This window comes from Vigna unguiculata, chromosome 10 (genome assembly GCF_004118075.2).
Source record: "Vigna unguiculata cultivar IT97K-499-35 chromosome 10, ASM411807v1, whole genome shotgun sequence".
NCBI lineage: Eukaryota > Viridiplantae > Streptophyta > Magnoliopsida > Fabales > Fabaceae > Vigna > Vigna unguiculata.
In genome coordinates, this window is record NC_040288.1 from 26,111,135 (window position 1) to 26,133,586 (window position 22,452).

General features: G+C 32.8%; 1 protein-coding gene across 1 annotated transcript; it reads left to right on the plus strand.

Annotated features, from left to right (window-relative positions):
- Nucleotides 1-16,580: 16,580 nt before the first annotated feature.
- On the plus strand, nt 16,581-17,553 carry LOC114166131 (dirigent protein 22-like). The gene has a single exon (XM_028050801.1). The coding sequence runs from the start codon at nt 16,682-16,684 to the stop codon at nt 17,258-17,260; it is 579 nt and encodes a 192-aa protein (XP_027906602.1). The 5' UTR covers nt 16,581-16,681; the 3' UTR covers nt 17,261-17,553.
- The last annotated feature ends 4,899 nt before the right edge of the window (nt 17,554-22,452 follow it).

Consider the following 22,452-nt stretch of genomic DNA (forward strand, 5'->3'; position numbering starts at 1 on the left):
TTGATTTGGGCGAAGGTGTGACTCGCCCAGGCGAGAAAATCTTGCCTAACCGAGATAACTTGATGTTGTGGTTGTTTTAAGCTCGCTTAGGCGAGGTGGGTTAGCTTGAGCGAGACTGAGAGTCTAGCTTGGGCGAGAGGTCCCTAGCTTAAGCGAGTTTATGCGAATTTCTATGTTTTTATGTGCTTGTGAGTGTGTTTTGGTTGTTTATACCAAGGTTAGGTTGTATATGCATGTGGTGTGATGTTTGGGCTTGAAGGACTAAGTCCATTAGAGGTTTGGGATGTGCTTGGTGGTTGTACACATGATGGGCATGGAACTAGCCGTCGGCTACTAATGGGCGAGGAGTCCTTAGTATGGTGATTGCATGTGTCGGGCGCACTATGGGCAAGGAACTGTTATGTTTTCGTCGGCTACTATTGGGCGAGGAGTCCATGGTATGGTGATTACGTGTGTGCCAGGGTCCAATTGAGAAGACTTGGATGATTTACTACAGACGAGGAGTCTGTAGGGCAGGACTATGAGCGGGATAGGCTCATAGGGTTGGACCACGAATGAGTTAGTTTCGTGGAAGCACAATGAAGTCCCAAGATCTAGTTCATGCATATGACTCATGAAGGACTATGAGGTCATGATGGGATGATTTGAAAAGTATGAGCATTTAGTTATGATTATTTTGGGTTGGGAAACATATTTATATTCATGTTTTGTTTATATATATTGTGCATAGCTCACCCTTTCTGTGTGTGTGTGGCGATGATCGGATGACTTGTTATCCGGGAGCAGATGATGTGACAGGTGGGCCAGGAGACGCTTAGACTCGGAGCAAGGGCTAGCAGGGGATATTTTTGTATATGTATATTCTATGTTTTATCATTTTAGCTTTGAGAAAATCATGTAAACCTGACAGGAGCCATTGACTTTTATTTTAAGTTTTATGAAATTATGGACTCCTGGTTTTATAACTTATCTTATATTAAAGTTTTAAATTTCCCTTGTTTTGGGAAACAGTTTATATTGAATGCGGTAATTATTGTATTTTAAATTTTATTTAATTAAATCAGTAATATTCCTTAAGGATGTTACAACTGAGGTGAGAAGGAAACCCACTTGTGAAGTAACCCTTGTGGCTGAGCACCACTCGAAAATTCCTATAAATAAAGAGCTTGGGTCTTCATTTCAAGCATAAAGTGGAGTCTCCACAATGTTGTATTAGGATAGAATATGGTCTGTGAGGCACGGGGGAGGTGCTTTTAGTGAAGATCTTATGTGTAGATGTTGGAATTGCATTGTAATATTCTATCAATAGTTAAACTCCCTTGTGTCCAAGTTTCATGTAATCAATTCTGATTCTATTCACTTCGACTTCTTGGGTATTTATCTTTGCTTTCATTCAATTATTTATGCCTTGATCTATGCTTAATGATGACTTAATCACTCATCTATTTAACTAGTTTGGATTTTGAGTTGAGAAACCAGTCTCAAACTATGGTCTAATCAAATCATCATACATGTACTGGATGCTTCATGGCGTAACAGAGTGGATGTGGGAGGAGAGAGTCTTGCACATTAAAGCAAGGACTCATTCTACTAGGAGTAGAGAGATCACACAGGGGTTTGAAGTCCTTAGGTTTTAATGTTTCAGAGATGAACCTAGATCTACACAGAAAGAGTACTCCCAGGATATTGAATGATTTGAAAAGTAAGTAAACAAGACGGTAATGGTATAGCAGAAAAAAATGAGATGAAATTAATTCATAGCCCCTACTCCACTCAATCTATCTAATAACTACTATTTTTATTTACTCGCACTCTCTATCAACCAAAAACCCAAAGATCACACTACCAATATACTTGCTAAATCCCTATGGATACGACACTTATTGATACTACTACGTACCAATACACTTGTTGGGAAATGGTTGTTGAAAAACAGTCATCAAGTTTTTGGCGTCGTTGCCGGGGATTTAGTTCAAGTACTTGGTAGATCTAACCATTCTTTTTGTCAATATGTACATACTTTGTAAATTTCAAATCTGTATAGCTTGAGTTTTTCATTTTGGATAGTTTCAATTTTCATTTTTTGAATTGCTTTCACATAGATCTCCAACAAAAGGTAAGTTTAAATGATGCATAGTCCACTTTCTTGTTTGGAAATCTGTATTTTGTGCTACTGGAATGAGATCTCAACTAGAAGACAATAAAGTCATCAAACCTACGAAAATTTGTAGAATAATTCTGATGTAACAATTACAAAATGAAGGGAAAAGTTTCTGCATAATTTCTACTTTTTGGTGTAAATATGAAATCTGGTAGCTTTGATCACTTTGCTTGTATGATGCATAACTTCCACCACAAGCATCCAATTGAGCTGATTATTTTTTCTATACGTTCTTGATTCATTTATCTTTAATTTGAATGTAAGCACATATAATTTGGAGATCTTTGGAAGGTGAAGTATTTTTTCTAAATTGCCTGAAGAGCCGTAAAGCACAACTTTGACCTTTGTTGCTTGTTTGATGCATAACTTTCTCCATAATGATCCAATTGAGCTTCTTTTTTTCTATGCATTCTTGATTCAATGATCTTTAATTTGAATGTAAAAACATAATTTTTGGAGGTCTGTGGAAGATGAAGTTTTTTTTCAAAGTTTCCAGACGAACCATTGAGGACAGTTTGACCTTTGTTGCTTGTTTGATGCATAACTTCCTCCATAGTTATCCAATTGGGTTGATTATTTTTGGATTACATACATGGTTAAAAGATCTTTAATTTGAATGATAGAACATAATTTTTAGAGTTGTGAGGAAGGTGCAGTTGCGAAAAAACCAAACATGTTGCAGAAAAGCTAATTCTGATTTCTGATTTTAAGTGTGTTTCAAAATTTTAAGGTTGTGAAATTAGGTGTTATGGGTTTTTGTCCAGCTTTGATCATTTAACTTAAAGGAAAAGAATGAATAAAAGTTGGAGAGAATCATACAACTATTGCAATCAACAAAGAGAATAGCATATCAATGTCAATCCTTGTGTAAAGCAGAATATGTGCAAGAAACTTTGAACTTCTACTTTTTTTGTGAATTGTTTTGCAAAAAATCTGATCTTTGAACACTTTAAAAAGCATAAGCAAGTACAAGGTTAAGAAAGATTAAATGAAAGCTCTTCTTCAACAAGTGAGATGATTGATCAAACAAATAGAGGAGATGTCATAATCATCATTTGAGGTTTTGATTGTTGGGCCTTGTGCTTTAAGAAGATTTTGCCATGCACCTAAGACCTAAAACTTTTTTCAGATTTATCATTTCACCTGTAGCCAGTGGATTACAAACTAAACTTGCATTTCTTAACCTTATTCTTCACATTTATTTTAGGCAAAGATCATTAAAATTATTGAGCTCACTTATGGATGTTGCACAACAAAGGGAATTGAACTAAAAGGCTTTAAATCCTAGACTAGCACTTGAAAGACATAACTAGCCAGTACTGAAGCTCGCTAAACAAGTCAAGGATTTGAACCATAAGCTCAATTTTCCAATACTGAAGTTGGCTATCAATTCCCTCAAATTGTCGGTACTAAAGTTGGCCATCAACTTGTTGGTCTGAAGTTGGCCAAGTAGTCAAAGAACTAAAGCAATAACAGAAAGATGCCTCTAAATTTAAAAGATGATGAGTTCTTTGACAAGGTGGTTCAATCTAGGAGCTAAACAAAATATCTTGATCCAGAAGAAGATTGAAACTACCAAAAATAGAGTTTCTTTTTAATTTTTGTCTTTAATTTTTTTTTCTTTTAATTATTGCATAAGTGTAGACATGGACATTTTGGGTAGCTAACATCTTTTGGAAATGCATACAAAATTTTTCTTAAATTTTGGTTGGAACAAGAACTAGGTGAAAAATCAGATTTTTGATGCAAGAGTACAAAAAACTTTGAGAATCCTAATGCCTAAATGACAAACCAACAGTGCTAGTGGGATCATAGTTGAAAAATTAACATGGATGAGTGCACCTAACCAGTGAGAAAATCAGCCAAACACTAAATTGAGAGTTAAGTGAAAACACCTTGAGGAGCTGCATTTCAATTCTCTAAAAATTGTCAAACACATGAAAAAGCATGGAAAGGATCAAGGCATGTTATTTGTTGAATATTCATAACCATAGCCAAATAGCCTACCTTGAATTGAATTTCAATATCTATTTTTGAACCTTAGCCTCACAATACACACCTTAGCCCATAAAAGAAAATATCCCACATTTTCTCATTAATAAGGAGGATAAAAACAACATGTGTAATGGAATAAAAGGAAAAGGATGAAGGCTAATTGAAGAAAATGCCCAAGGAAAAGAAAAATGCAGTCCAAAGGATTGAGTAAAACAAATCTGGTGCAAAGCACAAAAGATGAAAAGAAATAAAAAGGATAAAATCTGCATCAGAATTTAAATACATAGAAAAGAGCAGTAAAATAGAGCTAAGCTAAGTAAGGTTGAGGGACTCGTGATATGCACATATTGTTTTAACTCTTTTTATCAGTGAGTCTTGCTTATCTTGAAAGACAAAGTTCCTTCATAGCCTAGCCAAGTTACAAGCTCAAGAAAGACCTTAATGATTCATGCTTATTGTGTGTAGTTAGTGTTTGGAAATGAGATACAAAATCAAATGAAAGCTTGCAAGGTTTTTTGGAGCATAAAGACACTTAAGCTGGGAGTGCATTCAATATAAACAAGATTGAAAAACATGAGTGAAAATCCATGTTGCTTCCAAAGTTATGAACTGCTATGTGCTGGTATTGGTTCAAGAATGGATGGATTCTTTTGTTTCTCCCTCACTTGTATTCAACATGTTAAAAGTAGTTCTTTGACAACCCCCACTTATCATTTTCCCATTTTATCTTACTCTACTTTGCTTGAGGATAAGCAAAAAGCTAGAATAGGGTGTTGTGATAAGTATCAAGAATAAGTAAATTTTCCATTTGAAATTGACACTTATCATGTATCAAATTGTGTTATTTGTGTACAAAACAAACCTCCTGATCTTAAGATACAGAATGAGATATTGAGGAATAGAGTTTTATGAATTATAATGGTATTTTGTTGTTTTGCAGTGAAAATAAAATAAAATATCAAGTAGAAAATACAGGACAACATATTTGGACTTTCTGGTTAACCACAAGAGATGGAGCTGAGCCTCATGAGGAAATCTTCTTTGCAGTGAAACTTAGAGCCCAAATCCATGAGGCTCAATAACCAAGAAAACCCTTCCAAGAACGAAAGGTCATGTGTTGAGCACCAAGACAAAGGGCTGAGCTGAGAAGGAAACCCACTTGTGAAGTAACCCCTGTGGCTGAGCACCAAAAGTTGGGTTGAGCATCGCCCAAAAATTCCTATAAATAAAGAGTTTAGGTCCTCATTTCAAGCATTCAGTGGAGGCTCCACAATGTAGTCTTGGGAAAAAATAGGGTATGTGAGGCACGAGGGAGGTGTTCTTAATGTATATCTTATGTGTAATTGCTACTGGAATTGCATTGTAATATGCTATGATTAGTTGAACTCCCTCGTGTCCAGGTTTGATGTAATCAATTCTGATTCCATTCACTTATACTTCTTTGGTATTTATCTTTGCTTTCATTCAATTTTTTGTTGTTTGATCTATGCTTAATGATTACTTAATCACTCATCTATTTAACTAGTTTGGATTTTGAGTTGAGAAACCGGTCTCAAACTGTGGTCCAATCAAATCATCATACATGTATTGGATGCTTCATGGCTTACTAGAGAGGATTTTGGAGAGAGAGTCTTGCACATTAAAGAAAGGACTCAATCTACCAGGAGTAGAGAGATCAAACTAGGGTTTTGAGTCCTTAGGTTCTAGTGTTTCAAAGATGAACCTAGATCTACATAGAAAGAGTACTCCCAGGACATTGAATGATTTTCAAAGTAAGTAAACAAGATGGTAGTGGTATAGTAGAAAAAAATGAGATGAAATCAATTCATAGCCCCTACTCCACTCAATCTATCTAATAACTACTATTGTTATTTACTTGTACTCTCTATCAACAAAAAACCCAAATATCAAACTACCAATATACTTGCTAAATCCCTGTGGATACGATACTTGTTGATACTACTACGTACTAGTACACTTGCTAGGAAATGGTTGTTGAAAAACAGTCATCAAGTTTTTGGCGTCGTTGTCGGGGATTTAGTTCAAGTACTTGGTAGATCTAACCATTCTTTTTTTTAATATGTACATACTTTGTAAATTTCATATTTGTATAGCTTGAGTTTTTCATTTTGTAAAGTTTTAATTTTCATTTTCTGAATTACTTTCATAGAGATCTTCAATAACAAGTAAGTTTAAATGATGCATATTCCACTTTCTTGTTTGGAAATCTGTATTTTATGCTACTGGAATGAGATCTCACAGAAGAGACAATAAAGTCATCAAACCTCTGAAAATATGCAGAATAATTCTGTTGTAACAGCTATAAAATTAAGGGAAAGTTTCTGCATAAAAGGGGAACTTAAGATTTCTAAAAATTTGGTACTAGGTGTTAGGCTAGTATCCCTAACCCCTTACAAAATGGCCCCAACTGAGTTAGCATAATTGAAGAAACAAATAAAGGAGTTGCTCGAAAAGTAGATCATCAGAATAAGTATGTCCTCTTGAGGAGCACCAATGTTGTTGGTTAACAAGAAGAATAGGAGTTCTAGATTGTGTATTGATTATATGCATCTAAATAAACTCACAATTAAAAACAATTATTCATTGGTAGGAATTTATGATTTGATGGTTCGGTTACATGGGGCATTGATGTTCTCTAAGATAGATTTAAGATCAAGATATCATCAGATCTTAGTGAGAGCGGAAGATGTACAGAATACAAATTTTAGATCAAGATACGTGCACTAAGAATATGTGGTGATGCTATTCAGAATCATGAATGGCCCAAATCTATTCATGAATTACATGAATATAATCTTTTGTCTTACTCTAGACAAGTTTGTTGTAGATTTCAAGAAGAAACTCTTATGTACTCCAAAACTCACGGGGATCATGAAAAGCATCTAAAGACAATGTTGGATATTTCAAAAGAGAAACAACTTTATGCCAAGTTGTTCAAGTGAGTTCTGATTGAAAAAAGTGAAATTCTTAGGAGATATCATATCAGCTCAGGGGTTTCAATCGATCATGCCAAGGTTGAAGAAATGCTTAAATGGGAACATCCTAAGAATATCATAGAAATTAGAAGTATTATGGGTCTAGTTGGCTACTATAGGAGATTCTAGAATGTTTCTCCCAAATAGTGGCTCCTTTGACATAGTTGACTTGAAAGGGTTATCCTTTTGCCTTGACAAATAAATGTGATCAAAGTTTTTAGGAGCTAAAGGCAAGGTTGACTAGTGCCCCCATATCTCTGATTCCCGAAACAAGTAAGCCCTTTGAAGTTTATTGTTATACATCAAATCAAGGTTTGGTTCGTGTGTTGATAAAGGAGAAGAATGTAGAGGCCTATAATTCAAGGCAATTGGAAATTCATAAGAAGAGTTACCCTACTCACGATCTCGAGTTGGCAACATTTGTGTTTTCTTTGAAGATATGGAGGCATTATTTGTATGGTGTACAATTTACGGTTTTTAATTACCACAAGAGGCTTAAATATTTGTTGAATATAAGACAGAGGCAATGGGTGAAATTCTTAAAGGATTATGATTTTTAGTTAATATATCATTTAGGAAAGGCTAATGTGGTGGTTGATGCCTTTAGTTGAAATACAATTCAAGTTTCTATAATGATAATTAGAGAGCTAGAGTTGATAGAGTGGTTCAAAGATTTGAACCTGGGAATGAAGTTGCATGTCGATCACATCATCTATAGTCAACTACCTTTAACTAATGATTTCCTTAGGAAGATCAAGGAAAAATAGTTGATAGATCCTAACTTCAAACATATTGTTGAGTTTGTGAGTGATCAAGCTTGGGACTTTGTGATGGTAGAAGATGGCATTTTAAGATTTAGAGGTAGAGTGTGGGTTCTTGAAGATGTGGAGTTAAAGAGAATGATTCTTGAAGACGGGTATAAGAGTCATCTTGACATACACCTGGCATGCCTAATATATATCAAGACTTGAAGGAGTTCTTTTCCCTAGTAACTAAATAATCAAAGACGAAATTTTTTCATGATGGAGACACTGTGACGCTCTAGAAAATCCTCTAGATGAGAAATAATTATTTTATAACAGACAATTGATTATTTTATTAATCAAAAAAGTTTGAGTTTAAATAGATATCCCTTAAATCGAGTTTTCATTTATAAAAACTATCTCTCAAGAAAGCGAACCCTTTCTTCTCCTTTAACATCTCTCTAAAATTCTAACCCTCTAGTTTGAAGATTGAAGTACATCATAGGATCCCTAGGTGATGAGGTGTAGCTTTCTATCCGATAAGTTTGTTAGACAAAATAAGTTCATTTTTTGCTCTTTTTATAGGCTTTTGGTAATTTTGGCTACATGTATGATGTTTAGGGTTTGCATGTGTTTTCTAAGAGCGCTAAAGGAATTTCAGTTCAACTACAATTGTTAGGGTATGCTCATATCATTGTTTCCTTGTGTAGATATTGCTTCCTATGTGAATAGAGGTACCTAGAGGCAAGAGAGATTATGTATACTTGCTCATAGTTAGGTAAGAGAAGCTAAATATTTAAAATTGGTATGATTGTTAAATGGAGTTGATGATGAATGATGTATATGTCACATTATGTTATTATTGAAAAAAAAGAAATTTAAAGGAAATATTTTGTTGGTGTTTGAGAAATAATGAATTGTGAGATACTTTAGAACATGTTTATATGATGATTAAATATTGAAAATATATTTGATGTGTAAATGGTATGAATGAGTGTGCTTGAATTATTTTAAGATATAAATGTCATGATGTTTTTTATAAGAAACGTGATGTATTTGAATGTGACGTGATGAAAGTGAAGTGACTTTCTAGGGAGAAAGTATTTCACTTAGTTTAACTTAGGTTGTATTGAATGTGGATTCAATTAAGAGATTATTCAGACTCTAACAAGCATTTTAACTCAAAGAGGAAAATATTTAGGTAGTGAAAGATGATGAAGATTCTTATGACGAGAATTGGTTTGAAAAAGAACCTTTCTAGCGTATAAAGAGCTAACCCTATCATATGGAATGGACATAGGTCTTATTATGGGGTTGGGTAAAGCCCGAGTATTAAAAGTAAAAATATACCAAGATCAATTTGACAAGTGCAGAATATTTAAGTCCAATTCAATGTACAAATCTTCTAAAAGTAAAAATTTGTAGTTGGTCTAACTAGTTGTGTGCAATGCATGAATTGTTTGAAATTTGATGTTTATGTTAATACTTCTCAAACCTTTTTAAATATACTAACTTACCCTAGTTTGTGGTTATGTCTTTATCGACTATGATCATGTATTGCACATGAGCAGTTAAAGGTCTTTAGCCATGAGATAAGATAACTCAAGAGTTGTTTAGATAGAGGAAGCTATATATGTATATCTTCATTTGTATTTTATAGATTTTATCTTTTATTAGAGAAGTTTTATATTTTGAAAAACTTTATTATGTGAAAATTATGAGAAATATTGTAATACATATATTATATACTTTTTTAAATACCAATTATGAAATATTTTAATTAGTAGAGTGAATTTATTAATATGGGGTTTCTTATATGAATGATGTATATGTCACATTACAATTTTTTATATTTTAATTTGTGACATCCCAATTATAACAACTTAAAACTAATAAAGTAGGATGTTTCATCATAGTGCTCAAAACAAATAATCTAGTGTACAAAATATATTTATACAATCTTACAAAAGATAAGACTATAAAAATATATTATTTATACACTTAAACTAAAACTAACAAGCTCTATACATAAACTAACCAATGTTAAATCTCCTTGGAACCTTTCTTTACCTACTCTAATTGATGTCTCCTCAACCTCTAGAGGTGCCTCTAAACCTAACACTTCATCTTCTCCCATCAAAAAGGTGATCATCGTAAAAGAAATAGACAAACCAAACAAGAAGACACAAAACACACCATAGAGTAAGCTAGTGTACAAAATAAATATTCATACATATATTTAAATCATGACAAATACCTTCAAACATGGTATAAAACATATTTATGTCTATAATCAAACAAGCAATTGACATTAAACTCAATTATCTAGATACATGTACTTGACTTCGAACTCACTAGTGGTGTGCACTTGCATAGATTATCACCCAACCACTCAAAAGGTAAGTTCCCTTCGCGCCTAAGACTTGATCAAATTCAGTAATTAGGACCTTCTTCATCTCTTTACGACATAACCTACTCTACTCTACTTCAGTGTGAGTAGTTATTAGAGAAGGTATACCTCTATATTGAATCCTTATATCAATGCATACACTAAAATATCACCACTTAGAATTTCTCCTTGAATTTTTTTCAGTAATAACACAATTCATGCTCACAACCATATATTCAATTCAATTTATAGCAATAAGGACTATAAAATCTAGTTCAAGTATACACAAAACATCCAAAGCAACCAAAACAGGAAAAACAAGAAAACATGGCAAATGACATTATACATAAAGTGCATCCAAAAGGTGAAAAACATTACTCTAACCACAAACCTCAAAACAAATATCCCATCGGTTAAAGTGAAGAATCACGTGTCTAGGATCAGTCGTCAAAATTTTAGCTTAATCTGATAGTTAACAAAGTGGGAATCTTCATTTTACCAAGAAGGCACAGTGTTGAAAAACTAGGTAGTGCCTAGTGCCAAAAAGTGGTGTCCAACGCTGATCAATTTGTAAAAACTAGCACTCAACGTTGACATGGTGAGGCTCAACGTTGATCAATGACCTGTTTCATAGCTCAAATTGTTACTCCTCATTTAGGTATTGGTCTAAAACAGTCTTCAAATCTTAGGAGTCGGTACAAATTTGATCAATGACTCAAATTCTACATTTTCCCAAATTTCACAATTAATCAACCAATTATACAAGATTCATTAAACACTTTACATACCAAAATCACCTATATAATTAATGATAATTACCAAACCCAATCATTCTTACATGTGCCTATATCAATCTCTATCAAACTCACTCACATAAAATAATACAAACTACCTCCCCTAACTTAACAAAGCAACTCCGTAGAACCAAACTACTTTAAGAACACCATAATGCTTCTACCTCCACATGATGCTTTATTTACACATAGAAACATCAGAAGAACGATCAAGACATACTATTATGATCACATATCAACAAAGACTCACATTGATGACTAAAAAGATGCATGTAAGTGAAAGAAGGCTCACATGCAACGGTAAACATTAAGAGACCAAGAAAAATGGCTAAAACTCAACTTACACAAACGGAGAAACTGGTCGATCCAATCTCAAGAGCTTGCTACGAGGATCACTCCTACGGTCTCAGATCTTCAATCAAGCGAACAAAAAAGAAGAACTCTAGAAAAGTGGTTTCTAGAAAGATGGTGTATTTTAAAATTATCAAACTTGTTTATAACAATTCTATTTATACTAAAACTTTTTAATATTAAAATAATCATCTCACTATTTTTAAATCACTGTCACTTTTCAAACGTCATTTTTTAGGGTATTACACAATTAATATTTATTTAAAAAATTAATATTTGTTTATTTATACATGCAAGTTATATATAAAAATATTTCACACTACATAGTATTCTTTTCTTATTCTTTTATCATATTATATTACTTTTTAATTCGGTTAATGAAGTTTTGGACCATTAAACATGTTTGTTATATTTAACTTTAAATAATTTTAAATCTACAACAATTTTGGAAAAAAAAAACTAAAGTTTTAGAATCGATATCAAAATAATTTACACATGTACGCATGACTATTTTTTACAAAATATTAATTTAATTTTAATTTTAATTATTTGAATTTATAAAATTTCAATCTTGTTTTCAAAAATATGATAAGTTATTTAGATGTATAATAGATTGAATAGCAATCGAGTTGATATAATATTATGGATATTTTCCTCTTCTAAGTTTTTTCATTATCTTTTCTTTTTATGTAAAATTAGAAGTTGATTATATATATTGATTGTTTTTTAAATGCAACATGTATTTTAGTAATTGAGGTGAACATGGTTTATACATTGCTATAAAAGTTAAAAATTTCTCTCTAAATATAGTATCATGTTTACAATTTGATTATTCCACCAAAAAATAGTTACTAACTCAAAATTATTATACACTAAACTCTTTATATACCTTTTCTCTAAATCCTGACTTCATCCTTTATTTGTTTGAAGATCAAAGTACATCATAGGAATCCTAACGTTAATGTTTAGAGTCCTATCTAGGGATGTCAAAAAAATCTGTATCCGCGGGTATCAGCGGGTATCCGCGGATAAAACCCGCAACGGGTAGAAAACAGATATTAAAAATGGATACCCGCTACCCATGGGTACGGGTATTTTTGATACCCGCATGTTAACGGGGCGGGTACAGGTATCATAGTATTCGTACCCGTGGATACCCGTACCTGCTAAACTTATACCCCTTGACATTCTTCTCTTTCCTTTCTTTGAAATTGGGCATATACATAAAACCTTATATAGACAATGACATTTATAGTATGCTTGTTATCAAATGATGGAATCAAAATAATAATACTTGACATGTGACAATTGAGGTTTATTATTTGCTTATTTTGTTTATTTTTCAAGAACCAATTGGAGAAAGTGAGTTTGTTGATTAAAGCACTAATTAAAGAATTTCCATTGTGTTGAACTTCATTTGATATTTACTTTTACAATTATTTGGACTTGTATCAACTTGAGTTTATTTGAACTTTATTTAAAATTTATAACAACGATGTATTTTATTTTCTTTTATTTGAATTTATGATTAAATATTTATTTTTTAAATAATTTTGCAAATACCCGTGGGTACCCGTGGATATGAAAAAAAATATGTGGATACCCGCATAATAGATACCCGACGGATATGGATACGGGTACGGGGCATATATTTATCCAACGAGTAGGGTACGGGGGAGCTACTACCCGTACTCTACCCGCCCCATTGACATCCCTAGTCCTATCTTATCATAATCTTGAACATAGTAAGTTCATCTTTTGCCCTTCTTTTTGGTCTCTTGAGAAATCTATTGCATTTTAGTTATTTTAGGCTAGCATCGGGCATTTAAGGGCTCAAGATGAATCCTTATTCAGTTAGGATTGTTAGGATGTGTTCTGATTGTTGGTCAGAGTTGTCTATGTGCATGTAGATCAACTGTGTGAGGTAGAGTTTAAGCAACGCCTTTTTGAATTTAGGAGTGTTTATCCAGATAAGGGAATCCAATTTTAAATTTAAAAAAATATTGTTATGATGAATTGTGATAGGTGAGTGATGTTAGAATGTTATAATCTATTGTGTAGAGAATGATTTGAAATGATATTTCTATGTGAGTGAAATTTGAATTGATCCTTATATGTAGTAAGAATGAAAATATGAGATTTGGTTTAATTGAGTGAAAATCTTTGTAGTATGTGGATCTGTGATAAAATAGTTGCGAGAGATTGAGCATTTGGTATGTTAAGTTAGAATTTAAAAATATGTATTTGAATTGTTATGTGATTGTTTTTTATTTGATGTTTTGGTTTAAATGATATTGCTGTTTGTGGAATTGGTTTGAATTGGCTAGGACTATTTGATGGTTATTTTGAACTAAAATAAGGTATATTAAACTAAAAAAGGAACTAGTGTTGTATAGATAGTCAAGTTAGATAGCCGATTTAAGTCCAATTGGGAGTTAAAAATCTGATACAGTTTCGAGCGGTACCACAAAATTGCTCGGAGCCATTCGAGGGAACCTAGACAGTAAGCACCAAAGGTTCAGAGCAAGGGTGTTACCCTAGGACTGTTGGGCGCTCCCAAGTTAGTGGTCTTGTGGTCTAGGGCGCCAAGCGCCACTCTAGAATTGTTGGATGCTCACTTCACAATGAGCACTAGGGTATTGGGCGTTGGGCATCAGGTCTAGAGCACTAGGTGCCACCATGTTTTGGTTTTAAGCAATCTCAGTAAAAATTTGATTTTGGATTCACTAACCATTGGATCTAGCTAAAATGTTGATAGATGATTCTTGACATGTGGTTCTTTATTTTGATCGTTGAGATATTTTATTAGAGCTATGCGGTTATATAAATGATTTTCGTCGTTTTGATATAACTAATAGAATGATTTTTTTAGAAACCATTATGTCTTGAGTGATTCAAGTTTTAAAGGAATGTAAACATGATCTTACGATGAAGAAATGATTGGATTTGATATGTTTGCATATGATGGAATGAGAAGGTAGTAACTTCCAAGGGGAAATGCTACTATGTTTGGATGTTATGTGGAATGTATTGATGTTAGAGTTCAAAGTGAGACTATTCTTGAATCAACTAAGTATTGGACTCATGTAGAGGAAATACTTAGGGTGAAAGTTAAAAGAGGTCCTCATCGATAGATTCAACATTTATGGTTAAATCTACAGGTCAATTATTTACCTTGTTATTCTATTTGGTTGGTATGTGGCCAAGGATAACGAAGACCCTTGAAAGGTGAGCGTGTATGATCTTAGATTCTAATCAATACACTAAGTCCTCCAAAGGTTGTGTTTGATGTATGATGAGTGTGAAAGTGCCATAAATGCCTTTGTGATTGTAATATTTCTTTATTTATACTATGAATTTGATGTGTGAATATAATTATATGTATGATCTTTTATTATTTCCATAATGTAGAATTGTTAGTATAATCTTAAATATCTCTAGTTTACCCTTGTTTTTGTGTATCTGTTGTGGTTTCATCCACCTTGATGATTTTATGTTATACGTGAGTAGAGGATAATGTAGGTGAGGAGCATCAACACTGAGATAGCCTAGAGGGGTATAGATAATGGAAGCTACTTGTGTTAGTTTTTGTTCTTTTGCATAAAGTTACTTTTTCTTTTTGTTTAAAATATATGTTTTTGAAAACTTTATTTTGTACATTATTGAGGAATAATGTAATACATAGAGTATACCTATGTAGTTTTTATCCTTAATACCAATAATGAGATGTTTTAATTAGTAGAGAAATTCTACTAATTTGTAGTGTTACATAATGTCTTGTGAAATATTTTACCTAAGGGTCCCATTTCACATATTTGTTTTCTATTTAATAATTTTTTTAAAATAAAATAAAATTTACTTAATTTGAAGTATAAATAAAAGGGAAAAAAAATAATTAGTGTAAAATGTGAGTGTGCAAACTTTTGTTATAATCTATAGCATGGATTGGATTTTTAAATATCCAATCTATATCCAAATAATTGGATCAGATTTTGGATCCAAATTTATTTTTGCTACATAATTAGTTTGATTTTTTTTAATCCATATCTAAATATTTAGATCAATGTTAAATCTAGATCAAGACATTTGGTCAACTTTTAAATCTAAAATCTATTCTTTTATAAAAACAATTTAAATTGAATTTTGTAAAATTTGCATTGTTGGCTCGACGTAACCCGTCTCGATCCACAACTCGAACCAGTCTATCACGACCTTCGGTCCAAGCCAAACTAAGGGTTCAGACTACACTCCTATACTATTATATAAAAGGAATTCCCCATCTTGATGTACATATTTCTTTTCCATTTTCACCCTTTAAATAACATTTTTTTTAAAATTAATTTAATTACTTTGACAATTTTACTCTTTAAGTTATTGTTTCTAAAAATTTATATTTTTTATTTGACTTTTTTTTAATTTAACTACTTTTTAAATTAAAATAATTAACTATAATAAAATTATAAAAATATTTATATTTACTTTTAATAATAATAATAACAACAACAATTCTATTATTTTTTGTTATTATACAAAAAATAAGGCGTAATACATATGTTTTCATTAGCTTTTATAAATGAAATTTCATTTATTATATTTAATGAGTTATTCTCTTCCAAATATATTTTTTTCATCATAAAACTTAAACTTAACATTGTATTAAAAGAAAATAGATTTAATATCACATAAAAAGTGTAATTTTATCTTCTCATAAATATAAATAAATAGTAATTTTAAATTATGAAACTTTTTATCCTTTATTTCAACTTTAGACAATTTCTGATTTTTATTAACTTTTTTCTAAATTAAAAACTTCAATTATACATTTTTTAAAATCTAATTATTAAAAATATAAATAACAATGATATACAAATACATATTTATTTTATATACATTTATTATATATTTATTTTTTTCTGATCTTCTTTTTCTTATCAGAGCATACATTCTATAAAATTAAGTGTATCTAAATGTTGACTAATATTATAAATTTCAATCAATATTTTTCAAATAAAAATAAAATTTTCACTGCAAAACAGTTTGATTTTATTTGTGGAAGAAAGTAATCGAAGTGATCACTGTACCCATTGAGTTCTAGGAAATGATGCCACCAACAACCACACCCACCCATTCATCTTTTTCCCCACTTTCCCACTTCCTTGTCTCCTTATAAGCCTTTCACCCTCCACCCCTTTTCCACTCCCAAACCCTTCTTCTCCATCCAAATTTGGCATTGCTTTAACACCAAACACACCATGCCAAACCCCCATTTTTTCCTCACATTCTCACTCCTTCTCCTCCTCTCTTGCCACCTTCTCAACGGCCAAGAAGACTCTGAGTTTGGCCACGCCATAGAGCGCAAGTTGTTAGGCCTAAAGAGGAAAGAAAAACTGAGTCATTTCAAGTTCTATTGGCATGACATTCTGAGCGGACGCAACCCCACTTCAGTGTCGGTTGTTCCACCCACTTTGAAGCTCAACACCACCACAGCATTCGGCTTGGTCAACATGATCGACAACCCTTTGACTTTGGGGCCCGAAATGAGTTCCAAGCTTGTGGGTAAGGCTCAGGGGTTCTACGCCTCAGCTTCCCAGACTGAGATTGATCTTCTCATGGCCATGAACTTTGCGTTCTCTGACGGAAAGTACAATGGCAGCACCATCACCATCTTGGGGAGGAACTGCGTTTTCAACAAGGTGAGGGAGATGCCTGTGATTGGAGGTAGTGGCCTTTTCAGGTTTGCAAGAGGGTATGCAGAGGCTAGGACTCATTGGGTTGATTACAAGAGTGGGGATGCTACTGTTGAGTACAATGTTTATGTTATGCATTATTGATGATTTATTTGATTCTGGTTTAGAACAGATCATATACACTTTTAGCTTTTGCTTTAGCAATTCACACTCTTTGTTTCTTTTGAGGGATATGGCATTAGCTTTTGCTTTTGATGCCTAGCTTTTCCTTTTCGAGGATGGGGTTTATTGTTATGAACCCTATTTAATTATGTTGTATTTGTGGTTGGTGTGATATTTAGAATAATAATTTATGATGCTCTTTATACTGCATGCTATTGAAAGCAATATCTGATGTATTGAACTGATTCAATTGGAGCAAAGGCTTCTGCAACACACTCTAACAATCTAACATGTAAGAAACTCAAGTATGGTTCATTTAGCAGTGTGCAATTTCCTTCTGCATTTTCCACATTATGATTGTATTGAAATGAAATTTTACCTCAACCTCTTATTTATGGGTGTTGTGATTTCTTACATAAGAATGGGACACCATATCTTACACTTTAAGTGCCAGATTTTGATTATAGTTCAGGGGATAAATTATTACTGAGACAGAAAGGGAAATTATACCAGAACTTTCTCATTACAGGGTTAATTGCTGATATATTTTACCTGTGTGGAGTATCACTAACTCTAATCCATCTCACACTACTTTTCTAGATTTATTTCCCCAATTGACACAACATTTTAAGAATCATGGCATTGTTTCACCTTATGATTAATCACTTAATTGACATGAAAGTTACATTGTCACTTCTGCAAGAGATGGACAGAGGGTATGTTACCCGTTTTTGGTTACAGAGGTGCAGGGTTTCTAGCATCGGCTTGAAATTTTCAATTCATTGAAATATTATTTCTAATAATTTATTTTATTCTTGGTATCAAATTACAAACTCTTTAAGATTACCTCATAAAAAATAAATAAATAAAAACTCTTGTATACTCATTAATCGGCATGAACATGAGTTAATTTTAGATATTGTTAGGTCCAAAGTGATTACAAAGAGTGATCTCTGATATAAATGAGCCACTAAAGATAAAAATGTGGTTGATTGAACAAAATAATTGCTCAATTTATTAAAAGCTTACAAAATAAGTTCTTCTCAACAGATATAGAATAAAACATATTAAAATAGATTTTTAAAAGTAAAAAAAAAAATTATAAATCTAATTTACTCGATATAAACTCTTCAAAAGTGTTGTTTGACAGCAAGACTTCGTTTTCCACAAAAAGTGACCAAAACCATTAACCATTCATAGTTTATCATGTGTTTGTTAAGTCCCTTTTTTTTTCTTCTAGTCATTCAATTCCCGACCAATAGAAAGCAAACAACTTGTTTTCTAACCAAAAACTCACGTTTTAATATATGTGTACTATATTTCATGGAGAAAATCTCGAAGACCCAATACTCACAAGTCCTCACGACACGTTCAATTCATAAAGCTCAGGGAAAACGCCATGTCCAAGTCCCACAACACATAGATGTAATAAGTGCTCGAAGATTTTCTTCACCAACATTTGAAAAGTCTTCTATCTACCAGAAAGGAAACCCCACCCATACGTTACCTTTTACAAGATTCAGGATGCATGTATATAGGGTTGAAAGGGTAGTTTGGACCAGCAAACTAATTCATTAGCTCATTAAATTAATATTTTGTACATTAAGTTAGTACTTTCAATTCACTAATCGTCTCATCCGGTCCCACATACCTCCAATTTAGAGGCATCACTAGATAAAATTATTTTAGTTATTAGAGATTAATTATAATTTTTTAAAACTAATTAATTACTAAGAATTTTTAATTTGTAAATTGGTATGTATAATGATCGATATAGTGACTAATTATTTTTTATTACTAAAATGTTATAAAAGTTGACAACTCAAGAACAAAAGAGCACTTCTTGAAGTGTGTATATTTTTCTCAAATTTTATAAGGATCTAAGAACTAGCAAGAAAATACTATTTAAAAAGTAATATTATAACCCAGACTAACAAAAGAAGAGGAACGAGAAAAAAAAAAAAAGAGAGAAGAGAGCAAAGACAATTGAAAAGTTATGGGTTTTTGGAGAGCACTAAACCACCTATTTATAGGTGTGAATGAGGAATGGTTAATGCTCAATATTTCTCGTAACGTACATGGAACGGAAGCCATGCTTTAAATTTAAAACCAAACGGAAGCAAATCCTTGCATCAAAACTGAAACTACAGCAGCGAGAATCATGGCTTCAAAACGTTCAAATCTTTTATAATAAGAAATGATTATTTTATAACAATCCCCCACATATTGCAAAGATAAGAAAAGAAAGATTGCAAGAAGAAAATCATGGGTCTCATATAAGATGTAATGCATCAGAGCTGGTATAGCAAGTTATATGAACTGGTCCTAGACTGAAAAACTAAACACACTGTATAGTTGGTATAACAAACTATATGAACCAAAGACACTTGATGTATGTTAGTGGTTTATCAATCACAAAACATCCCACAATTCTTGATGTTAACATTGTGTTGCGCTTACTAGGCCATGCGCGTGCCCGATATTCATGAGTGCTATAGAAATCATGTCAAGATCTTAGACAACCAGTCCTACTTGACACTCATATAGGTGATTTCATCAAGTATACACTGCAAATCATACACCACCCATAAGAGATATGAAAATCATTAAAAACTTTGTTTAAACTAAAATTCTTACACCACATTGAATTTTAATTTACAAAATTTAACCTCTCAATTGATTTAAAAAACAATTTAAGGTTATTAGAACTAACAAGTGATTTGTTTTTACTCATATGAACCTTATGCATGGGATCTCCAATCACAAAGGTTGGGTTACCATCACTTGTTTATTTGCAATTGGCTTAAGTCTCATTCCCCTCAACGTTTCTAAAATCATATTTCTTCCCAGGGTTTTGTTAGAGGATTTGTTAGATTCTGTTATTACTTCACATATTCAATGAAAATAGTTCCACTCTTTACCAGCTACTTCACCAAATTATGTCTCAATTGTATATGTTTATTCTTTCCATTATAGTTTTTGCTTTTAGCTATAGCTATTGCCGATTGGCAATCATAATATATACACATAGATAGGGTAGGTTGCATTCCAAGAGGAATATTTGCTAAGAATTTTTTCAACCACTCAACCTCACTACCAGCCATTTCAATAGCAATAAACTCAGATTCCATTGTTGATCTTGCAATAATTGTTTGCCTAGCTGATTCCATGTAATCGCACCACCTCCAAGTGTGAATACATAACCACTAGTGGATTTTATCTCATTTGAATGCGAGATCCAATTAGCAACATTGTACCCTTTTAGTACAGTGGGAAACCCACTATATTCAATGGCATAATCAATTGAACCTCTTAAGTATCTCATAAGTCTTGCAAATGTATCCTAATGTTCTTGATTAGGACATTGAGCGTATCTACTAAGTCTACCTACTGCATAAGCAATATAAGGTCTTGAAAAGCTCATTAAGTCTACCTACTCACTGATTTGAAGTCATAATATCCAAACTTCCTAAGAATTTTCTCAATGTATTGTTGTTGGCATAGTAATACACTATCGCCCTTCCTTATGATTATAACACCTAAAATTACATTAGCTTCACCCATGTCTTTCATTTCAAAATTAGATCATAGAAACAATTTAGTTATAGAAACCATATCAATGCATGTACCAAATATTAACATGTCATCCACATACAAACATAATGACACATTCACCATTTTCAAATTTAAAGTACACATATTTATCAACATCATTAGGTGAAAAACCATCACAAAGTAAGACTATCAAATTTTTCATGCCATTGTTTTAGTGCTTGTTTCAACCCATACAAAGATTTTAAAAGTTTGCACACCTTATTCTCGTGACTAGGGACAACACACCCTTTAGGTTGAGTCATACAAATTTCCACCTCTAATTCACCGTATAGAAAAACGGTCTTAACATCCATTTGGTGTCTCACTAGCTTATGAGTAGTTGCTAGAGCTAACAAAACTCGAATAGAGGAAATCCTAATCATAGGGGCAAAGGTATCAAAGTAATATATATCAGGTTTCCAAGTAAAACCATAAGTCCTTAAGATTGTTTTAAAAGGTGACAAATCATGACCAAAAGAGCACTTTCTAACACTACAAGAAAAATCGATATTATCGATGGTCAAAATCTGTCGGTAATGGTCAAAATCTGTCGCTAAATCAACATTACCGAGGGATTATCGACGGTCAAAAATCCGTCAGTAAAATGCTTGTCGGTAAAATTTTACCGATGGAAATCATGTTCCGTCGGTAATTACTGACGGAAAAATCCGTCGGTAAATATGTCGATAATTATCGATGAAAAAATCCGTCGGTAAATTTGTTGCACTATTATTCTTCTTCCTCCTCCGTCTTTCAATTTTCTTTTCGTTTTTTTTCGTGGTCGTCGTCGCCGTTGTCGTCGCTGCCACCGCCGTCGTCGTTGCCATCATCGCCGCCGCCACCGTCATCGTCGCTGCCATCATCGTCGCCACCGCCGCTGCCGCCGCCGCCGTCGTCTTCTTTTTCTTCCTCTTTCTTCTTCTTCTTCTCCTTCTTCTCCTTCTTCTCCTTCATCTTCTCATTCTTCCTCTTCTTCTTCTCCTTCTTCCTCTTCTTCTTCTTCTTCTCCCCTTTCTCCTTCTTCCTATTCTCCCTCTTCTTCTTCTCCTTCTCCTTCTTCTCCTTCTTCTTCTCTTTCTCCTTCTCTTTCTTCTTCTTCTCCTTCTTCTCTTTTTCTCCTTCTTCTCCTTCTTTTTCTTCTTTTCTTCTTCTTCGCGTCTTCTTATAAGGTGAGATTTGGGTAGGAAAATTCCGCTTTTTTTACCGACAGATAAATCCGTCAACAAATTTGTCGATAAAAAAAAATTAAATTATCGACGGAATTTACCAACAGATTTTGAGTTATGTATGTATCGACGGATTTACCGACGAAAAAATCCATCGATAATTCAAATTTGGGCGGAAAATTTTCCGTTTCTTTTACCGACAGAAAAATATGTTGGTAAATTCGTCGGTAATTCAAATTTGTTCAGGAAATTTCCTGCTTCTTTTACCGACGGAAATTTGTCGGTAAAAAAAATTTGAATTACCGACGAATTTTTCTATCTGTAACACAAATTTTATTTACCGACAGATTTTTTCGTCGGTATTTAAAATTTGAGAATCCGACGGAAAAATCTGTCTGTAATTCAAATTTACCG

Coding starts and splice junctions, on each gene's coding strand:
- LOC114166131 (XM_028050801.1), top strand. CDS start 16,682: ATGCCAAACCCCCATTTTTTCCTCACATTCTCACTCCTTCTCCTCCTC.